General features: G+C 39.2%; 1 protein-coding gene across 2 annotated transcripts in view; it reads right to left on the reverse strand.

Moving 5' to 3' along the window:
• nebl (nebulette) overlaps nt 1-21,116 on the reverse strand; it is a 332,169-nt gene that overhangs the window by 33,816 nt on the left and 277,237 nt on the right. For both annotated transcript variants that reach the window (XM_060825573.1, XM_060825572.1), the window contains exon 5: nt 15,394-15,568. In XM_060825573.1, the coding sequence (XP_060681556.1) occupies nt 15,394-15,568 (175 nt within the window). The remainder of the gene's footprint in view (nt 1-15,393; nt 15,569-21,116) is intronic.

The raw sequence follows: 21,116 nt of genomic DNA on the forward strand, positions 1-21,116 counted from the left end.
ATTTTCAGGAATATCCTCCCTAAGTACAGCTGTGCATCTTAAAAATATTAAGAATGGGCAATAAATGCTTACTTTGACAGCAAAGTCCACATTCCAAGAATGAATAAAAAGGTATCCTTTATTTTTTGCTGTAACTCTATGTCATGCCAAGATGTGCCACTTCACATTTCTCCACAATGAAATTCATCTGTCACATATCAGTCCACTAACTGTCTTTTCAACATCCTTTTGGAACCTGACATTATTCTTCTCTATGGTTTATAATGCTTCCAAATTTTGTATCATTCACAATCTTTGAAATTGTTCATTGCATATCAAGACGAAGATTATTAATTCAGATCGGGAAAGTCAACAGTGCCAAAACAGACCCCTGGGCACTCCGCCAGAAACCTTCTCCAGCCCAAAAGATACTAATTATCCATTAGTCTGTTTCATATTACTCAGCCAATTTTGTCCTTATGTTGCTCCTGACCTTTTAATTCAATAAGCTACAACTATGTTGTGTGGTGTTGCATTATAACGAACATATTTGGAAGTACACAGTCACCACATCTGCAGCATTGTCCTCATCAATGCTTTGTTCTATCTCTTCAAAAATCTCCAGCATGTTAGTGAAACACCATATTCCCTCAAGAAATATGTGCTGGCTCTTCCTAATTAACCTATATTTTTCCATGTGGCTATTAATACTGTTCCAAATAATCGTTTCAAGATGTTTCCCCACCACAGAAGGTAAACTGATCGGTTTGCAATTACTGGGCTTAACCTTATAAACTTTCTTGAGCAGTTCTCCTGTCCTCTGGCAACACACCTGGATAATTGGCAATGCATCTGATTTCTACTTTCACTTCTTTCAATATCCTTGGGAGCATCTCTTTTGGTCCTGGTGCTTTATCACCATAAAGCACTAAACAGCATTTCCCATAACCCTTCCTTATCAATTGTAAACCCTTCTAATGATTGGGTTTTCCCCTCTAGTCACAATGACATGGGCCTCATCTCCATCTAGGTGAAGACAGACACAAAGTACACATTTAACACCTCAGTTATTTCCCCTAATCTTATGTTAAAAATTGCCTTCTAATCTTTAATCCATCCTACACCTCCTTTACTGTGCCAATAGAAGACTTCAGGATTCCACTTTTATGACATCTGTTTTAAAATTCATACATGGGATTCACTGGCTGGGCCTGCAGTTGCTGCCCTCCCTGTTTGGCCAAAAGGCAGTTAAGAGTCAGCCAAATTGTTGTTGGTCTGGAGTTGCACGTAGACCAGAGCAGGTAAGGACAGCATATTTCCTTCCCGAAAGGACATTAGGGAACCTGATCGATATCTATGACAATTGGCAGTAGTTACTTGATCATCAGTAGTCAAGCATTTTAACTCCTAATCTTTTTTTAAAATCTTGAATTTAAATTACATCAGCTGCCATGGTTGGGATTGAAACACGTATCCTCAGAAAAGTAACTTCACATTGTGGATAGCTTGTCCAGCAGCACTACCCTTATGCCACTGCCTCTACAAATCTCAGCTGCCAGTCTTTTGGTGGACTCATAATTTCATAATCTCTCTTTGCTGCCCTTACTTCCTTCTCATCTACCTTCTGAGTTCAGCTTAGATCTCAACTATATTTCTTCCCCATACTTATAAAAAGCACATCTTTTCCACTCTATTTTGATCTCTATCTCCTTCTTCATCCAGGGAGCTTTGAGTTTGTTTGTCCTGCCTCTATCTTTTGAGGGAACATAACCTCAACTGCTCCTGAACCATCCTTTTTTGAAGATTGGTCATTGTTCAGTTCAGGTCTATCTGGCCTAACGCTAACTCTGTTCTTGGCCCACTGAAGTCAATTCTCTGCTGGCTGATTATTCTTACACTTGGTCATTCTCATCCCATACCTTGTGATACAAGAATGACTCAGCCCACCTCATTTCCAAAACTCAGATCTAGCAGTAACTCCTTTCTTGTTCAACTGAACACATACTGTTATAGGAAATTTTCCTGAACATAACCTAGGTGTGCTTGACTCATTCAGGCCCTTACACTACCACTGTTTCAGTCCATATACTGTAATTGAAGTCCCCTTTATTACACTATGATATTTGTACCTCTGCATAATTTACTTTCATATTTCTTCCTCTACATCCTTCCCATTAGTCTACAGATTACACCAAGTAATGTCATTGCACCCTTCTCCACCTTCAGGTGTAGCCAAATCGATTATGTCCTTGAACCTTTGAAACATCCTCTTTCTACAGCACTCCTCCTCCAAAACAATACTGCAGCGCCTCCTCTGTTTTCCTAGCTTTCTGAACACCTTGTAACCAGGAATAATAATCACTGAGCTTTAGACCAAACCAACATTAGTTATTGTTCACAAGCTCCCATCCCATGACACTTACATTCCATCCCATCCCATGTCTTTGATGAATCATTTGTCATGAAAAATCTGGGATATCATGTTAAAAATGTGAATAGCACAAACATCTTTATGTTATAAGTTCTAAATCAAGCATTTAATTCTTATTAAAATTGTATGACTTAGACTATTCCTGATCCCAAATGGTCAACAATGTTAAGAAATAATCATTCTGAATAGAGAAATAACACAGCTAAACACATACAAATAACATGACCATAGTCAGAATTAGAAAAACACAGCTTTCAATTCTAGCTAAACCTAACAGCAGATGTTTCAGTTTACTTACACAATAAGCCATCTCTTCAGGCACTTAGCTAATTGCACAGCATGGTAGTTCCTGGTCCTAAAGATATCCCAGATGCCAGATACTATGTGATCATATTACTAGCAGAAACACAGTAAAACCATATTTCCAGCTTTAACTTTCTCTCAGGGTAAGGCTAAATCTCATTAGACTTACATGTCATATAAGAGAATGAGAAAGACTCCTAAGTATACAGCACTTTTCACTACCATCAGATTTCTTAAAGCACGTTCGGGTCAATGAAGTGCTTTTTGAAGTGAAGTCACTGTTATAATACAGGAAATGCAAAAGCCAATTTGTGCAAACAGTAAAGTGATAATGACTAGATAATCTTCTATTTTTGTGTTTTGAGTGAAAGATAATTATTGGCTAGGGCACCAGGAGTAACTCGCCTTCTCTCCAGTAATAGTGCCACAGCATCTGCACCACAGGGAAGCTTCGGTTTAACATCCCAGTCAAAGATGACACTCTATCAATACAGTACTCAGTTTTGCAATGGAGTGCCACCTTGATTTCTATGCTCAAGCCTTGGTCTGGGACTTAAACACAGAATCTTTCAATTATGTAGCAAGAGTGCTATCAACTGATGAGCTCTGCAGCTCCTGGAATTCTCCTCTGCTGTTGTTGAACCCTTTCGCTCTCTCCTGATGAGTTCTGTTCTGCCCACTACAGGTATGCTAACCAATTCCACCTTATAACAGGCATGTAATTTTGGGCCAGGAAGTTGTTACTTATGTGCCTGCTTCTTCAGGTAATCCCAATGTACATTCACTGTAGCTGGAAATGCTGGGGTTAAACTCAGTCATTGCTGACCTCTCATTAGTAGTATTAGTAGTACAGCAGGTAAAGAACTGAATGTGGAAGCTGGTGGATGGGTGCCAGTCCAACGGCTGCTTTGACCTGGATAGTTACAAGCTCACTGAATGTTTTTGGAGCTGCACCAATCCAGGCAAGTGGGGAGTATTCCAATACACTCCTGGCTTGCTACAGGTACTTAGGACACAGGTTTATTTAAAAGGGAATTATAAAAAAAATCAGGTTGCTACACGCTAGTTAGCTTAATGTCTGTTATTGGGAGTCTATTACAAAGGATGTAATAACACAGCATTTAAAAATACATAATATGATTAAGCAGAGTTAGGATGCCTTTCTGAAGGGGAAATCATGCCTGACAAATTTATTAAGATTCTTTGAAGAGGACAGACAAAGAGGATGCAGCAGATGTTTTGGATTTTCAGAAGATGCTTGATGAGATACCATACATGAAGCTGCTTATTAAGATTCTATCAATTTAGAGGTATTACATTAGCATGGGTAAAGGATTAGCAAACTAATAGAAGACAGAGAGTTGGAATAAGAGAGACATTTTCAGGTTGGCAACCTGTAACTAATGGCGTGCAACAGAGATCAATGGTGGAGCCATTATTTACAATATATATTAATGACTCAGATAAGGAAATTGTACTATAGCCAAATTTATGGAAGACACAAAAATAGGTGTGAAGACAAGTAGCGAGAAAGTCTGTAGAGGGACATATAACTTTTCCTTGATCGCTTAGAGAGGGTGCCACAGTGGCTAGCATGGCTGCCACCCAGGGACCCGGGTTCAATTCCAGCCTTGGGCGACTGTCTGTGTCGAGTTTGCATATTCTCCCATGTCTGCATGGGTTTCCTCCAGGTGCTCCGGAGGAAGATGTGTAGGTTAGGTGAATTGGCCATGCTAAATTGCCCATAGTGTTCAGGATGTGTAGCTTAGGCTCATTAGTCAGGGATAAATATAGAGTAATGATTTTGGGTGGGACACTCTTTGGAGGATTGACGTGGACTTGTTGGACCGAAGGGCCTGTTTCCACACTGTTGGGATTCTAAGATCTAAGATATACAGGTTAAGTTAGTGGGCAAAAAAATGGCAGGTGGAATATAACCTGGGGAAAAGTGAGGTTATGCACTTTGGCAGAAAGAATAAAGGAGTCAAATATTACTTAATTGGAGAAAGCTATGGAATAGAGGAATTTGGGAATCCTTGTCCATGAATCACAAGAAGTTGGTCCAAATCCAGCGGGTAATAAAAAAGCAAATAGAATGTTGGCCTTTGTATCGAAGGAATAGGAAGGCTTTACTAAAACTATACGTGGCATGAGTCAGACCACAGCTAGAAAACTTTGTACAGTTCTTAACTAAGGAAAGATAATACGAGCATTGGAGCCAGTTCAGAGAAAATTTACTAAACTGATACCAGATACGAAGAGATTGTGTATGCATGTGTGTGCACGCCTATGTACTTGTGTGCAGGTGCCTATGTGTGTGCAGTTTTCTAGGTAAGAATGGTGTCAACAGTTAAGGGGAGAAATCATATTGAAAGATAGAACAATCACAATGGCCAAATAGTGTATATTCGCTCTTATATTGTATATTTCGATATTTCGGAAATCAGTCCCTAGAAAGACTCTGTACATGGATGGTGAAGATTAGCTAATAACTAATTTATTTGCAGAATATAACCCTTTTCCCTGATGCAAGTCAACAAAATTATCATGGATGATTAGAGACCACAATAGTGCATCACAATAAATGGACAGAGTGATCAGAAACATGGATTAAGAGCAAAGAGATGGTAAATTGTGGCATGTGCAGGCAGTATTGGGGCAGGGGAAGGGTATATCTGTACTTCAGAAACAAAACCCGAAGTTGCTGGAAGAGCTCAGTAGATCTGGCAGCATTTGCCAAGAGAAATCAGAGTTAATGTTTCAGGTCAGGTGACCTTTCATCAGAATTCAGAGCTCTGAGGAAGACTCAGCAGGCCTGAAATGTTAATTTTGATTTCTCTCCACTGATGCTGCCAAACCTGCCAAGTTTTTCCAGCAACATCTGATTTTGTTTCTGATTTCCAGCATCTGCAGTTGATTCAGTTTTTACATATCTGTACCTGGCTGGTACTTGCAGCTTTCCTTGCCTCCCTTTAGCTGCCAGCTTCCCCACGGCCCAGAAATCCAGGCCAGCCAGGTTTACATTTACAATGGGGTTTAATGGAGTAATTCATCCAAACACAAAAGTGGCTGTCAGAGTGGCTGTCTGTGCACGTGGAAATGGTACAATGATTGGTATGGCAACAGACATCCCTGAGGTTAATGACACCATGTGCCTTGCATAATAACACTGGCATCTGAACACTCTCAGATACCTCTACTGAAGCCAACTTTCCACATATCCAGGGACGCCTAGGACAAAGAATCTGGGAGTGGGGCAAAAGGTCAATACAGTAGTACGAGCTGTTGAGCAGTGCAACCAGGCAGCTCCTCATGGTGGGTGAGAGGGGGACAGAAGCTCTGTGCTCAATTTGAACTTCGGGGTGAGCGCTGAAAGCACCAACTCAGCAATGGCTGTTTCACCGAATGCCAGAAGGCTGGCCTTCTGTTTGACAGGCAGCTATGTCCATTGCCTCACAGTGATGTAGCACAGTGGAGTTTCTGCAAATGTGTGTGCCTTGCACCACCTAGAGGTGGTGTGCCTAAACACAGTGGTTAAATTTGAGGATTATATTCTTGCCTGGATCAAGGTGATTGACTGCACCTTGTTCTGCCTTCATTAAGGTTAAAAGAGAGTGGATTTAAGCAGAGTTGAATTTAAGATATGGGGTGTTAAAATTGTATAGTGTTAACTAATCAATTCTTGTACTCTTTTCTTTCAGAAAATAAGCTTAACCACCATTCTTCAAATCACATTTAGCCAATTTTTAAAAAGAATATATGACCAAAGGGATTTAGGAGCAATTTTAGCCAACATGGCTCAGAAAGGAAGTATTTACATCCTGCCTTACTTTACTTCCAACTCAAGTAAGTAGAAAGTAAGGTCAGGCAGAGTGTAAAACAAACAGCTAATATCATAGTCAATCTTATGATGGCTGGGTTAGACCAAAAGAATATTAATACTATTCCCTATATATCAAGACAGATTATTGTGTTTCATATGCAAAGCTATGCAGTGTTAGTATTAAGATCATTCATGATGTACCTCCTTCTTCTGATAGCTCCACCGCATTTTCACTGTAGCTGGAAATACTGGGGTTAAGCTCAGGCATCATTAACCTCTCATCTCCAACACTTAAACTACCCACACCTGCAGACTGAGACTTTTTACTATAGCGTTTTGCCTTTTCAAGAACATGAAAAGTATAAAGGGAAATTGATGGAGAGTGAAATGATAGTGCAAATAAATTATATTAACAAAAGGTTATAAAGGATTTCACCAATTTTACATACAGAGACTGACTTTCTCCAAATATTATTGAAGTATGCTGGACCTAAAGTGGAGAGGTTTGTGGCTAAGTGGGGTCCAAATTGGTTCAGTTGGTTTGGAGTTGACGGGATTTAATGGACAAGTGGAAAAGCTGGATACAGCATTTTTCATCTCCCTTTAAATTTGATTAGCTTGTGGCTGAGGAAATCTGAGTGGACAGAATTGACCTTCAAATGGAAAATAAATCTGAGACACTAACTCTCATTATTATATTTGAATGAGCTAACCACATTCTGAGAACAAATTGTTCACAACTCCTCATCCTGTTTCTACTAAAACCAGAAAGATGCACGGCCTGGTACAATACAGATTTGAGACTTTTAATCTCCATCGTACATTATGGAGGTTATGTAGGGGGAGCAGGTCAAGAAGTTCAGTTAGCTAAGATGTAAATCAGATTCACACTAACAGCATGAGGCTTGACTTCCATTCTAACTGAGATAGACATGATGTCTGACACCTTACCCTACCAATAACAACATTACAGCACTTCATTGTGGTTTGGCAAATATTCACCACAAACCTGTCTCTAGGCAGGGATCTCATGAAGAAGATATTCGACAACTAATGAAAGTTTTGACCTTCATTTTGTCATATGCTATCATTATTGTTTGACCACAATATTCTATTAAATCTCACTCTAAGAATGAATAAGGAACTTTTACCCATCATCTCTCAGTCAATAATTTCCTGTCAGAATTTTCAATTAGTGACTAATTGGACTATGATATTAATATTTCAATCATTTGTCCTTTATGACATTTAATATCTTCAACATATAATGTACATAAAACGCATTGATGCTATACCAACTCAAATACGTTTTGCATCAGAAAAAGATGGTATACATCAGATCCACCTGGATCTGCACTTCTATACTTCTAGTACATTAAAACATTAGAAAGATCAGAAAAAATGTGTAAAAGCAGATAGGAAGTATACCAGAGAGCACATTGAGACTCCTGGATTGGATGTTGTCTTTAAGAGGATCAAAGTCAAAGATGGAGCCAGGATCTGTGTGCCATACTTTACAATCTTTTAGTAGGAAAAGAAAGCATATGAGAGTTGCTAACAGGTTCGACAGTGAAGTCCGAGCCTCAAGAAATTTATAAATAGCTGTTTAAATAGACAATGCACCATTATCATATTGTGGTGTTAACAACATTCACACTTTTTTTAAAAATCAAGACAATATTTTCCTATAGATGTCACACAGACTCTGATATTTTACCATATTAGGTCAACACTCATGCACCATCTTTTTTCTGTTAATGTTGGCACGCTCTTAATCATAAGGAAAATCATAATGACAGCTGATTCCATCTTTGCTCAATGTTAATACACATACTGCAATCACTGGACATAATCGGGGCAAGGTCATTGCCCTTTCCCTATACCAAGGCACTGAATGTCAGTTGTAGCGTCGCTAGTAACTTGCTATCAGTAGAGTTCAGAGATTCAGACTAAGACCTCGATCTGTATGGTTCATTTACTCAATTGACAAAATAACCCCACCTTATTTCTTTCTTGATCCTTTCATGATGTGTTCAGATGACAACAATGTAGCCATTCATACCTCATTTGGGCACATCTACTGATGATGTATCATTGTCATTACTACTATTTTTGACTGTTGCACCTTGAAATCGTTTGTTATTTAATCTTTACCATTCTTCATGACTTTAACAGAGTTTCTCTTTTGTTATTCTTGTATGCCATCCCTTCCTTCAACACTTATTTCGTTTTTCAGTTCTGATTCTCTCCACATGAGGTGTATACTTCCAGTATGCTTTGGTATTAAATGCCTGAGCCACAGATAGAACTAAACATTGTGCAATTTACATACAAAAAGTATGAAGTTTTTAATAGAGTACATATATATTATTTAAACTGCATTTTGAAATCACATTTAATGCCCTTTGTTAGCCTATCAATTCTGTGATTGCAAATTATTCATTTATTCATCAAACAGAGCTTTTCATTATTTTCTTTGTCAGTCACTTTATTGAAGTCAATGTACACGAACTTTATCTGAGTCAGTCCGGCCTTTGTAAAATTAATAAGGTGTAAACAACGGTATATAGAAAAGCTAAACAAAGCTGACAATTCAAAGCTACTATTTTCATTTATAGTCAGCACGCTGTGGCCTGCAGCTGTATCATTTACATTTTAATATTCATCACCTTCCCCTATATTTGCATGATGCCTCCTCCATATTTTATGTGGTCTGTTAGAGTAAAGTAATGCTGGAAAAGCGCAGCAAGTCAGGCAGCATCCAAGGAGCAGGAGAATCAACTTTTCGAGCATGAGCCCTTCTTCAGGAAGTTCTCCTGCTCCTTGGATGCTGCCTGACCTGCTGCGCTTTTCCAGCAACACATTTTCAGCTCTGATCTCCAGCATCTGCAGTCCTCACTTTCTCCTAGAGTAAAATAATGCAATGCAGCATCTAATTCACAATCAGTCTCACATGTACTGTGTTTTCTTAAAAATACTTCAACAAAAACAGAGGCACAAGTGTCTGAGCTAAGTTCTTATCTGTAGGTATTTTAACTGTGTGGTTTAAATGATAAACATGAAATCGCAACAAACCTCCCTCTCAAAACGAGGAGGAAGTATCTTCTTGCAAAATTCACTGAGGAATACAGTTGATAACAAGTAGCAGAAATTTTATTTTTATTTATTTAAAGTTGACTAAGCTTTGATGAGTATTGCTGGAGTAATGAGAGGCGATATTACTGCAGTGGCTCAGAGAAAACTTAAAGTCACAGTCATAGAGAGGTACAGCATGGAAACAGAGCCTTCAGTCCAATTCGTCCATGCCGACCAGATATCCCAACCCAATCTAGTCCCATTTGCTAGGATCTGGTCAATATTTCTCTAAATGCTTCCTATTTATATACCATCCAGATGCCTTTTAAATGTTGCAATTGTACCAGCCTCCACCACTTCCTCTGGCAGCTCATTCCAAACATGCACCACCCGCTAGCTGAAAATGTTGCCCCTTAAGTCCCTTTTATATCTTTCCCCTCTTATCCTAAACCTATGCACTCTAGTTCTGGACACCCCATCCCAGGGAATAAAACTTTGTCTATTTATCTTATCCCTGCCCCTCATGATTATATAAACCTCTAAAAAGTCACCCCTCAGCCTCCGATACTCCAGGGAAAACAGCTCCAGCCTATTCAGCCTCTCCCGATAGCTCAAATCCTCCAACCCTGGTAACATCCTTGTAAATCTTTTCTGAACCCTTTCAAGTTTCACAAGATCTTTCCAATAGGAAGGAGACCAGAATTGCACGCAATATTCCAAAAGTGGCCTACCCAATGTCCTGTACAGCCACAACAGGATGTCCCAACCTCTATACTCAATACTCTGACCAATAAAGGAAAGCATATCAAATACTTTCTTCACTATCCTATCTCCTTGAAACTCTACTATGAAGGAACAATGAATGTGCACTCCAAGGTCTCTTTGTTCAGCAACACTCCCTAAGACTATTATCTTAATGGTCTATTATTATAGACCATTAAGTCTATAAGTACTGCTATGATTTGCTTTTCCAAAATGCAGCCCCTCACATTTATCTAAATTAAACTCTATCTACCACTCCTCAGCCCATTGGCCCATCTGATCAAGATCCTATTGTACTCTGAGGTAACCTTCTTCACTGTCCACTACACCTCCAATTTTGGTGTCATCTGCAAACTTACTAGCAATACTTTCTATGCTCACATCCAAATTGTTTTATATAAGTGACGAAAAGTAGTGGACCCAGCACCGATCCTTGTGGAACTCCACTGGTCACGGGCCTCCATTCTGAAAAGCAACTCTCCATCAGCATCCTCTGTCTTCTACTTTCGAGCTAGTTCTCTATCTAAATGGCTAGTTCGCCCCATATTCCATGAGATCTAACCTTGCTAACCAGTCTCCCATGAGGATCCTTCTCAGAGAGATATAAATGAGATCAACTTCTCCATAACTTCAATTCTGATTATAGACAAAGTGCATAATCTAGTGGTGCACCAGTGGTATCATCAGGATATTATAAGTTGAGTCAAAACCTCTATGGCTTTCAGAATGGTTGAACTGCCATCAATTAGCTATTAAACAAACACAGAATCAATTTTACTTTTCACGGCAAGAAAATTTCAATTGTACACAAGTGATTTTCCCTCCAACCTACATAATCCAATATGGCTCCACTTATCCAAGAGTTCACTCATCAAAATTATGATATTTAGTTGAAACTATTGTACAACACGAGCAGATTACACCATGTTAAGCAAGGTCAAAGGAAATGTAGAAAAAAATCTCTCTCCCCAAAACTGGTTCAATATAGTCATTATTTTGAATAGTACAAATCTGCATCAGAGTCTGGCACACTTGGAATCACATAAACATATAGATGGAGTGGTTGTCACCAGAACTAACTTCTGGGCTTCACGAAATAGAAGCTCAGTACACTGTGGGAGCTTCTGTCACATTGAGGGTTACTGTCATCACTCGAAGTCTCCAGACTTGACCTGCTATTGTATAGGAAGACCATTTCCTGGTCTAACTTGATTTAATAAGACATAACTCATTGCATGTTAGCAATAAGTTAAACATTACATTGATATGATAGATAGAGAGACTAGGAGGAGAACCTGATGTTAGAACCTTTGAAAGTAAAAGATCATATGGAATCATAATGGACGATGCTTAAGGAACTTCTCAATATTAATCCTTCATATAAAACATTGATCAAATTGCTGTAAAATTATGGTCAGCCAGTTGATGTCATGCCCTCTGTTCCCCAGTGAACTCAATTCCCTTTCCAGTAATTATGTCCCACTTCCTGGCACCTATCCAGAGTTGAAGCAGACCCTGGGGTCAATTCTCATTCTAAATAAGCTTCCTATCACATGCTCTATGATTCTTGCTGGCTTCCAGCCGAGCAATGCTTGGATTTTAAATTCCTCATCATTAAATTATGCTGTGTCTAACCCCTTACCATCTCCACAATCTCCTTCAAGCACACAGCTTTTGAAGATATTTTCAATCTTGTAATTCTGACCTCTCGAGCATCCTGATTTTAATCACTGCTCCATAAGTGTCTTTTGTTCATTTGTGCTAACAACTCCTGAATGTCACATGTTGTTTTTAATGCTCCTCTAAAGTACTTGGCATATTTTATTCCATTATGTATGCCATATGAATATAAACTATCATTCTTGTTACAGTAGAAATTATAACAGCATTGAAGACCACTGGCAAGCTTGCAAATGTTCATTTTTATAACTGCCCATTTTACCAAGGATTCATCTGTGTGTGGATGTTAAGGAAAAGTTTGACAAGTACTACATCCAAGGCTGGCTGGCTAAATTACGGTTCATGGCATAAGAGGATCAGTGTCAGTCTAGACTACAAAAAAGATTATCTGAAGCACAAATAGTAGCAAAAGTAATTAGGGGAGGCAGTGGCATTGTGGTCAGGCACTAAACTAATAACTCAGAGGCCTAGGCTAATGCTCTGGGAACATGGATCCAAATCCTGGCAACACAATAGATAGGAATTAAATTTAATCTTGATTTCAAAGTTAAGCTCAGCAAAGATGACCATCAAACTCACGTTGATGTGTTTAAAACACAAAGTTCACAGAACCATTTGGGACATTTACTGGTCAGGCCTACATGTGACTCCAGGACCAGAACAATACCTTTGTTTTTAAAAGCCTTCTGAAATGGCTGATGTAGACTTTGTTGTATCAAACTACAATGAAGCTGAAAGAAAAGAATGAAATATGAACCATCTAAGGGATGTTTCTGCTTGATTGGGTCACCAACAAGTGATGAAGGAACAAGCCGCCAAAATATACTTGGCCTCATTCTCCACAATTAACATGTCCCCGATAAATCTTTCCAGTATGAGCAGGAGTGAATACTGCACAGCCCTTCATATTAAGGACACCCTCCCACATGCTGTGTGGCACCATTGTGTTGAATGGGATAGTTATCAAACAAATCTACAAACTCAAACACCTGGTTTGGTGAAGGGTGCAGAAACAAAACCAGCACACCTAAAACTGAGGTGTCAACCTGATGAAAAAACAATACAGGATGACCTGTGTGACAAACAGCATGAGCAAGTGGTATACAGAGCTAACCAATCCCATAACCAACGGATCAGATCTAAGCTCTGTAGTCCTGCCACTTCCAATCATGAAGAGTAGTATTCAATTAAACAACCAAACAGAGAAGTCTCCATGAACATCACCATCTTCAATGAGGGAAGAACCCAGCATCTCAGTGCAAACCAAATGACTGAAGCAATTTTAACCTTCCTCAGCCTGAAATGCCGAATAGATGATCCTCCCTCGCCTCCGCTAAGATCTTCAGAATCGTAGATTCTCATCTTCAGTCAATTTGATTCACTCCAAAGCACTCCAAGGTACTGGACAATGCAAAGGTGGTGGCCCCTGAGTTTATTCTGGCAATAGTACTGAAGACATTTTCTCCAGAATTAGCTATGCCCTGAACCATACTGTTCCAAATTATCTGCATTATCCAGGCATTTCCTACCAACGATAAGCTGAACAGTCAATTACCACCCTATCAGATTATTCTTGGTCATCTTCAACAGGGCAATCAAGTAGCATTTACTTAGCAATAAACCTAGACACTGGTATTCAATTTGGTTCTGCCAATTCCTGACCACACTGCAGCTCAGTCCAAACATGGACATAAAGGCTGAACTGCAGAAGCCAGTTGAATGACTGCCCTGGGTTGCAAGGTTGTTACCTCTGACAACTGGCAAGCTCTCAAAGTAAAGGAATAACATTGTAAAAGAGGAAGAGTTTTCAGATGCTCCATTAGAATAGATATTTATCAGATAAAATGCTATCCATATTCTGTAATTTTGAAACGCTGGCACTGTGTTTTCATTCTCCAAGTGACCTTCATTCACTCTTTGAAGATCAGTTCAATTACCTATTTCTCTAACAATAGGTAAGCTCTAATAAATTTATAATCTTTTGGCTGACTTCAGTGGATTCTGTACTGCAGTGTTGATTTATACAGCTGATCTGGGGAATGAGATTTGGATGGCTTGGTTACCTTCCAAAGCACTAATGGACTCTGTAACACAAAGCTGGAAACTGAAAAGTTTGGTAGTTTTGGCAGATTTATGAGCTTCTGAAGAAAACAATGTCATAAGTGACTATTCAAGTCATGCTTGTTTACTACGATAAATTTGAGTTCTACAAAGACTTCTAAATTTTATCAGAGTTTACAAGCTCTATTCATGAAATGGATAATGGGGGAACTGGATTTGGGAGAGAGGGATGTAAAGGTGTATTAGAGGGGACAAGCGGCTTGAAGGGGTAGCTGGGTTAAAGGGCTGAAGGTGAATGAGGCTTTATACTGATCTGGATTACCAAGCTGCTATTGGACCTTTTATCCAGGCTGCCTTGATATCATCTTGCTTCTATCTCTGCTCTGACTCCAGGCTGTCTCACCTTCCCTGTTAGCATTGTCTGACAGAGGCAGGATGGTAACATTGGGAAAACTCTCCAACTCTTGATTCCCACCTCCATGATGGAAATTGGCCCAGTGAGTACCTTTATAAAACTCTGATTAGCTTTCACATAGAGAGTATTGCATCTAGTTCTAGTTGCCACCCTTTCAAAAGGATGCAAGGATCTTTACGAGGATGGAAAGGAGATTTACCAGAATGGTTCACAGGATAAGAGATAATAGCCTGAAGGTCAGGATGATAAAGTTGAAACCGTTCTTCTTAGTGCAGAGGAAATTGAGGGTGGATTTAAGAGAGTGAATAAGATTTTAATCAGTTTAAATGAAGACAAAGAAAATTGTTTGAGTTAACTGACAGTACAAATATTTGGGGAGACAGATCTAACATTTTGGTCAAAACATATAAAAGGGATGTGAAGAATAAGCTTTTTAGACAGTGGGTAAAAAAGACATGGAATTGAATAACTACAAGGATAATGCAAGTGGAAACAATAAGTTCAAAGGGAAAATGGATGGACACATGAGGAAAATAAACTTGTACACCGGGAACGGAGAAGGGGAATGTGATTGGATTGCTCTACGTGGAATAGCTTGGACATATTGGCCCAACTGGCCCTTGTCTATGCCATTCTGTCACTATGATCTGATGATTTTACTTATAAATACGCAGTACTGACTGAACCTTAAAACATAATGACACACAATTTTCATTTACAGAAACAATAATATTTAATGTTCCATCATTCAAGTTTTTAAACTTTTAAATTTGCATTCCATGTGTTTACCTGTCAAAAGTGCAATATATTTTATGAATACAAAGCTCACCACAAAAATTAAGTTTTAAAGAACTATAAAATTACCTCCCATAATGCTAGATCTGCCTTTCTCCATCTCCACCACATGGGGATGCACTCCCTTGTACATTGCATCACTCACAAACTGAGTGTTCTTTCTTGCTTGCTCTGTTACCAGGTCATCAGATACTGAAGTGAAGCCCTTGCCTCTTGTCCGTTCAAAGTCCTCATGGTATTTAATCTATCAACAAAACATATTAGAGTTTCTTGGGTTTTTTTGTTTTATAAACCAAAAAAAATAGCAGTTCTCATCAAGGTCACTTCATAAAAGCATTCAATGTATTCTAATTTTTACTACCAACTCAAAATCAATCATGCAATCACACATTCTATTACACAGCCACACACAGTTCCCTACCCACACATACTGCCATCAAATTGCTTCATGCATGAAATCACTCAAACTGTGTTCAGTGGATCAGTTATGTGAATATTATCTGAGGTGTTTGTGTTACATGAAGACACAAGAAGCTAGGTTTTCATTTCTGTTTTTTTATTCAGACACTTTTTTTCAATATAATATCCATTAAGAAGGGTTAAAAAGAAAGAGCAACTCATTTCATGTGTTCATGTGCCAACATAGTTTTAGTACACGGTGTTGATTAGTTTCCCAAAGCTCATTCCCAGCTGTAAAACACAAGCTGTTAGAGAGCTTGCTCCACTATACCAGGGAGATATCATTCTGTGATTCACGGACACATCTCATTTCTGGAGTCTGTGAAAGCTGAACTGGTCTGCCTTTCATTTCCTTCAGGTCATGACTGTACTGCACCTACAGGTAACAAATTAAAAATAATAAGTTCACAAAATGGGAGCACAGTCCTGTGATGTGCAATACACTCTACCAAACAAAGAAGCAAAATCAAGCAAAAAAAGTCAATTACATGCAATTACACCTGAATAAGGAACTGTAAGAACATGTTAACTAAAACATTATTTAATGATGTATAATTTTACACGATTATATCGCCCCATTTCCAATCATCACTGCACTATATTGTTTTGAGAAATCCTAATTTTTATCAAGAGTATATGTGCAGAACAAGTCAATTAAAAACAAAAACAAAACTTGCCGAGATGAGAATTGATCGATTCCTCTTGGCCCGTTCCATCTTAAGAGTAACACTACAGCAGTGCCTTTTTGCCAACCTGTTCTTTATATTTAACCTTGTACATAAGTACATAAATCATTAATATTTCCTACTTTCGTAAGGTTCAAATAACCAATCATGACAACGGTAATAAATCATTATAATTGTTCAATAATTTTTTTTTATTCAGGGATTATTTCTGCTATCTTTAGCAATTCCTGATCTGAAACTTTCCACTTAAAAATGAATTTTATTATAAAAACAAACTAAGCTGATGTTCTTCTGATTCCCTTTTATTCATTCTAAATTGTAAAGCTCAGCAACTGCTGTTCCTTGTCCAATTTCTTCTCTGTATTTTATCTCATTAAAATAAAACAAAAAGCTCTTATATTTAAATAAGAGCAAGAATTCTGCCACATTCATTAATGTTAAAAATCCCAACACCCGGGGATAGTCCAACATGTTTATTTGGAAGCACTAGCTTTCAGTGCACCCGATGAAGGAGCAGTGCTCCGAAAGCTAGTGCTTCCAAATAAACCTGTCGGACTATAACCTGGTGTTGTGAGATTTTTAACGTTGTACACCCCAGTCCAACACCAGCATCTTCAATTCATTAATGTTGATTTAGTAATGTTAAGTAGAAAACTAAATCCGTATTTGAACACTTTTTATTTCTGAAGGAATATCAAAGCAGGCGAAAATAAATAAGTACTGTAATAGCTGATCATTAAAAATGACATGCTTCACCTTAAAGCTAAAACCATAAAATCTTTGAAACATTCAACAGGTAAGGCAGCAGATGCAAAGAAAAGAGAGTTAGCATTTTAGCTTGATGACCTTAGATCAGAAATAATTCCCTCGAGTATTCCTTAATGTTTTACATCCCCAGTTTGGGGCATTGTCATGCTCTCTCCTCCTTCCACAACAGATTGCGCAACAGCCTGCCAGCCAAAGCAAGTGAGGCCTACTACACACAATAAGCACACCTTTCTGCAGGACAACCAGATGATCAGTTAGTATCTTCCAAGAGCCAGCAATCCAAGGGACATCCAAACTCAGCAATGCTGATCCTATTCGTAATAACTGAAATTTATGCATTAGCAGCAAAATGGAAAATTCCAAACAGGAAATTTTCCAAATCTTGGAGCATTGGTGGAAAGGAGGGATGACGACTATTCTATCAGTCAGAGATGGAGGGAGCTTCACTGGAGCTGACTGGAATTGTCCCTCAGTCTACTGTGGAGAAGGGTGACAGCTGTTTGATATGTCTTGGAGCTGTGATTGCACAGAACAGTTAAAATAAATGGTATATAACGTTTGCTAAAATGTGAGAAGGGATCCATCAGAGTGATCTGTTCTGGATTCTTTAAGGAGCCAGCTTGGGTCACCATACCCTCTCCTCGTTTGAGCAGAATCCCCTGAATTTCCTACCACTAACTCTGCGCACTAATAACAAAAAGTGTATAATTAAAATAGCATGATTTTCTGCCTATTATTCTTCATGCCATTACTTATATCAATAATTTGAGTTGATACTTAATTTGACACACTATCCATGACAACAACAAAGCATAAAGAGAAGCACAGGTGGGAGGGAAAAGAAAGTGAAGGAAAAACAGTTATTAAACTAATTCACCGTACTAATATTCTGCTGATTTTAACAGGTTTAATTTCTGCAGTTTCTTTTACTGCTGTACCAGGCTCTAACTCCTCCTTATACAGCACCTTTATCATAAATATATGTATTTCAACAAAATCACCAGTATTGTAGAATATAGGCAGTTAGTGCGCACTTGCTGGGGCTTTACGCATATTTATTAACGGTTTGCTCATTGAGCAAAAACCTTCTTGCGCACACACACTACACCAGCTTTTTATTAAATGTTATTATCTAAACAAAATCTGAAAATGAAAACATTTCATTTTATTCAATACCTTTGATTTTAGAGATATGCTGGGAAGATAGATAAGACAACACCTCAGAACATGCAGCATGTTCTGTGCTACTGGCACGCCAAGGATTGAAATGATACTGTAACCCATGACAACCTGAGAGTTTATTAGAAACAAAGAGGAATGACTAACTTGGACACACTGCAGGCTCTATTCATGAATAGATGCACAGCAACATAGTGATGGAGATCAATTTACGTGATGTAACACTGCCAACAAGTTCCTCCAATTCAATCATGTGATTTGAGAAATAATAGTCATAGAGACCTGCAGCATGGAAACAGGTTCTTTGGCCCATCCTGTCCAAGTCGGCCACTTTTTACAATTAAAATAGTCCTATTTGCTTGTGTTTGGTTCTTATCCTGGGAGAAAGTAAAGACTGGGGATGCTGGAGATTCAGAGTCAAAAAGTGTGGCACTTGAAAAGCACAGCTAGTCAGGCAGCATCCAAGGAGCAGGAGAGTCAACGTTTTGATATTAAGTTCTTAATCAGGAATGTTGGTGGGGGCCCAGTGGGCTGAGAGAGAAATGGGAGGGGGATTACGGTTGGGGGGGGGTGGGGGAAGGTAACTGGGAAAGCGATGGGTGGATGAAGGTGGGGGGTGATGGTGGTAGATCGGAGAGGAGGGTGAAGCAGATAGGTGGGAAAGAAGATGAACAGGTAGGACAGGTCAAGAGGGCAGTGCTGAGTTGGAGGGCCTTATCTCAGATCCAACCCTCCAACTCGGCAGTGCCCTCTTCAACTCTCCGGCCTGTCCATCTTCTTTCCCACTTCTCCATTCCACCCTATCACCATCACCCTCCCACCTTCATCTACCTATTGCATTCCCAGCTACTTGCCCCCCTACACCACTCGCACCTCTCATTTATCTCTCAGCCCCTTGGGCGCCACCTCCCCACCCCCCACTCCCCCACCCCCAAACTTTCCTCATGAAGAGCTTATGCCTGAAATGTCAACTCTCCTGCTCATTGGATGCTGCCTGATTGGCTATGCTTTTCCACCAAGCTTTTTGACTTTGGCCCTTATCCCTCCATACCTATACCATCTACGTACCTGTCTAATAATGTTAACCTCCAGAAAATGTTGGGATTGACCAACAATATCTAAGATTGTTCTGAATAAAGGAGGTGGTACAAGACTGCTGGTATCAGGATCAGCATTTATTTTTATTTGTACTTAATATTCCTTTTAACCCAGCTGTTACTCACATTTAAAGGGAAATCGGTCATCGTCCTTTCCCAGACCCCTAACCAAAGGTGAATCAAAAAGAGCACGGCCAACCTGGGGATCTGCACATATTAGGGAACCAGGCCACAGATCAACAACCTGTCACAAATAGTTCATCCAAGAAACAAAAAAAAATACTTGTCAGTTTGAGCCTAGCTGTGGGAGAAGTGAGATGGCTTGGAGGGTGATCACAAGTAATCTGGAGTAAAAATACTTTACATTGCTAAAGCCCTTTCAGTTTTCTGTAGTGAAACAGATTTCTGGTGCTTCATTTAATGTTAACACCTTCTTATTAACCAACTATAAGTCTACTGTGTACTCCAACTAAAACAAAGGTGAAATTAAATAATCTGTGAGCTGTCCAGTATATACACGTCATAGCAGCTCCAGGATACCTGGCACAGACCTCCAACGTCTAGAATTGATGGCCACATACAATGTGGACACTGATGAAATGTAAGTTTTTTCTGTTCACAATCTTTGCAGGTTGGTGATAGGGCACTCTCAAAGCAACATAGCTGCAGTTAGTGGAGCTGAAGCTTTCTTGAACCTAGGGGAAGGCAGCAATGAATAAGAATCCCAATGCCTGGGCTGTATTGAGGATTGGGAGATGCCAAATAGGTCCCAATTGCTTCTTAAAACAAGCTTTGACATAAAACATCAGGGCAGCTATGACTTGATGGATCAGGACATTCTGAATCTACCTTGTTGCTGAGAACTAGAAACAATGGCAGCGAGGTCCACAAATGTCAAGTTGCATAATTTCCTTATCTCCTTCGGGATCTTCACATGCTGTTACTCCCTCTGGAGGTTATTTCTTTTCTTCTTGATGATTGCTCTCTCCTTCACGTTGTCTTCACATTTGAAGCAATGCCTCAAGGATTCTATGATGTGGAGGTGCTGGTGTTGGACTGGGGTGGACAAAGTTAAGAATCACACAATACCAGGTTATAGTCCAACAGGTTTATTTGGATGTACTAGCTTTCAGAGTGCTACTCCTTCATCAAGTAACTAGTGGGGCAGTATCATAAGACACAGAATGTAGAGCAAAAGATCACAGTGCCATGTAACTGATACAATATATTGAACACTTTCATTTTTTAGAATGGATTGTAGATATTGATTCATTAATATGCAAATCCCAGAACTTCTTTCAAGTCTTTCAAGGCTTCTAGCAATGGCAGTGTGCATATTAGATGTGTAAAGTGTTAATTTGTGGGGAAATTCAGAAAGAGGACACTAATGCAATATGCCCAAGTACTGCTGACTGACCGACCAACTGGCCTCTATGACCTAGACTAGTATTATCTGACTCTATACATAGGATTCATCCCACTTTGCTTTTGAAAACCTTTAAATTCAATGCTCTCACCTGCAAAGTGATCTTAATTGGATACATGGTGGAAACCTTACTTGGTTTATACTACTAAACTCCGGTGTTTGGGGATTTAACCTTCA

Source organism: Hemiscyllium ocellatum, chromosome 5, assembly GCF_020745735.1.
Source record: "Hemiscyllium ocellatum isolate sHemOce1 chromosome 5, sHemOce1.pat.X.cur, whole genome shotgun sequence".
In the NCBI taxonomy this organism is placed as follows: domain Eukaryota; kingdom Metazoa; phylum Chordata; class Chondrichthyes; order Orectolobiformes; family Hemiscylliidae; genus Hemiscyllium; species Hemiscyllium ocellatum.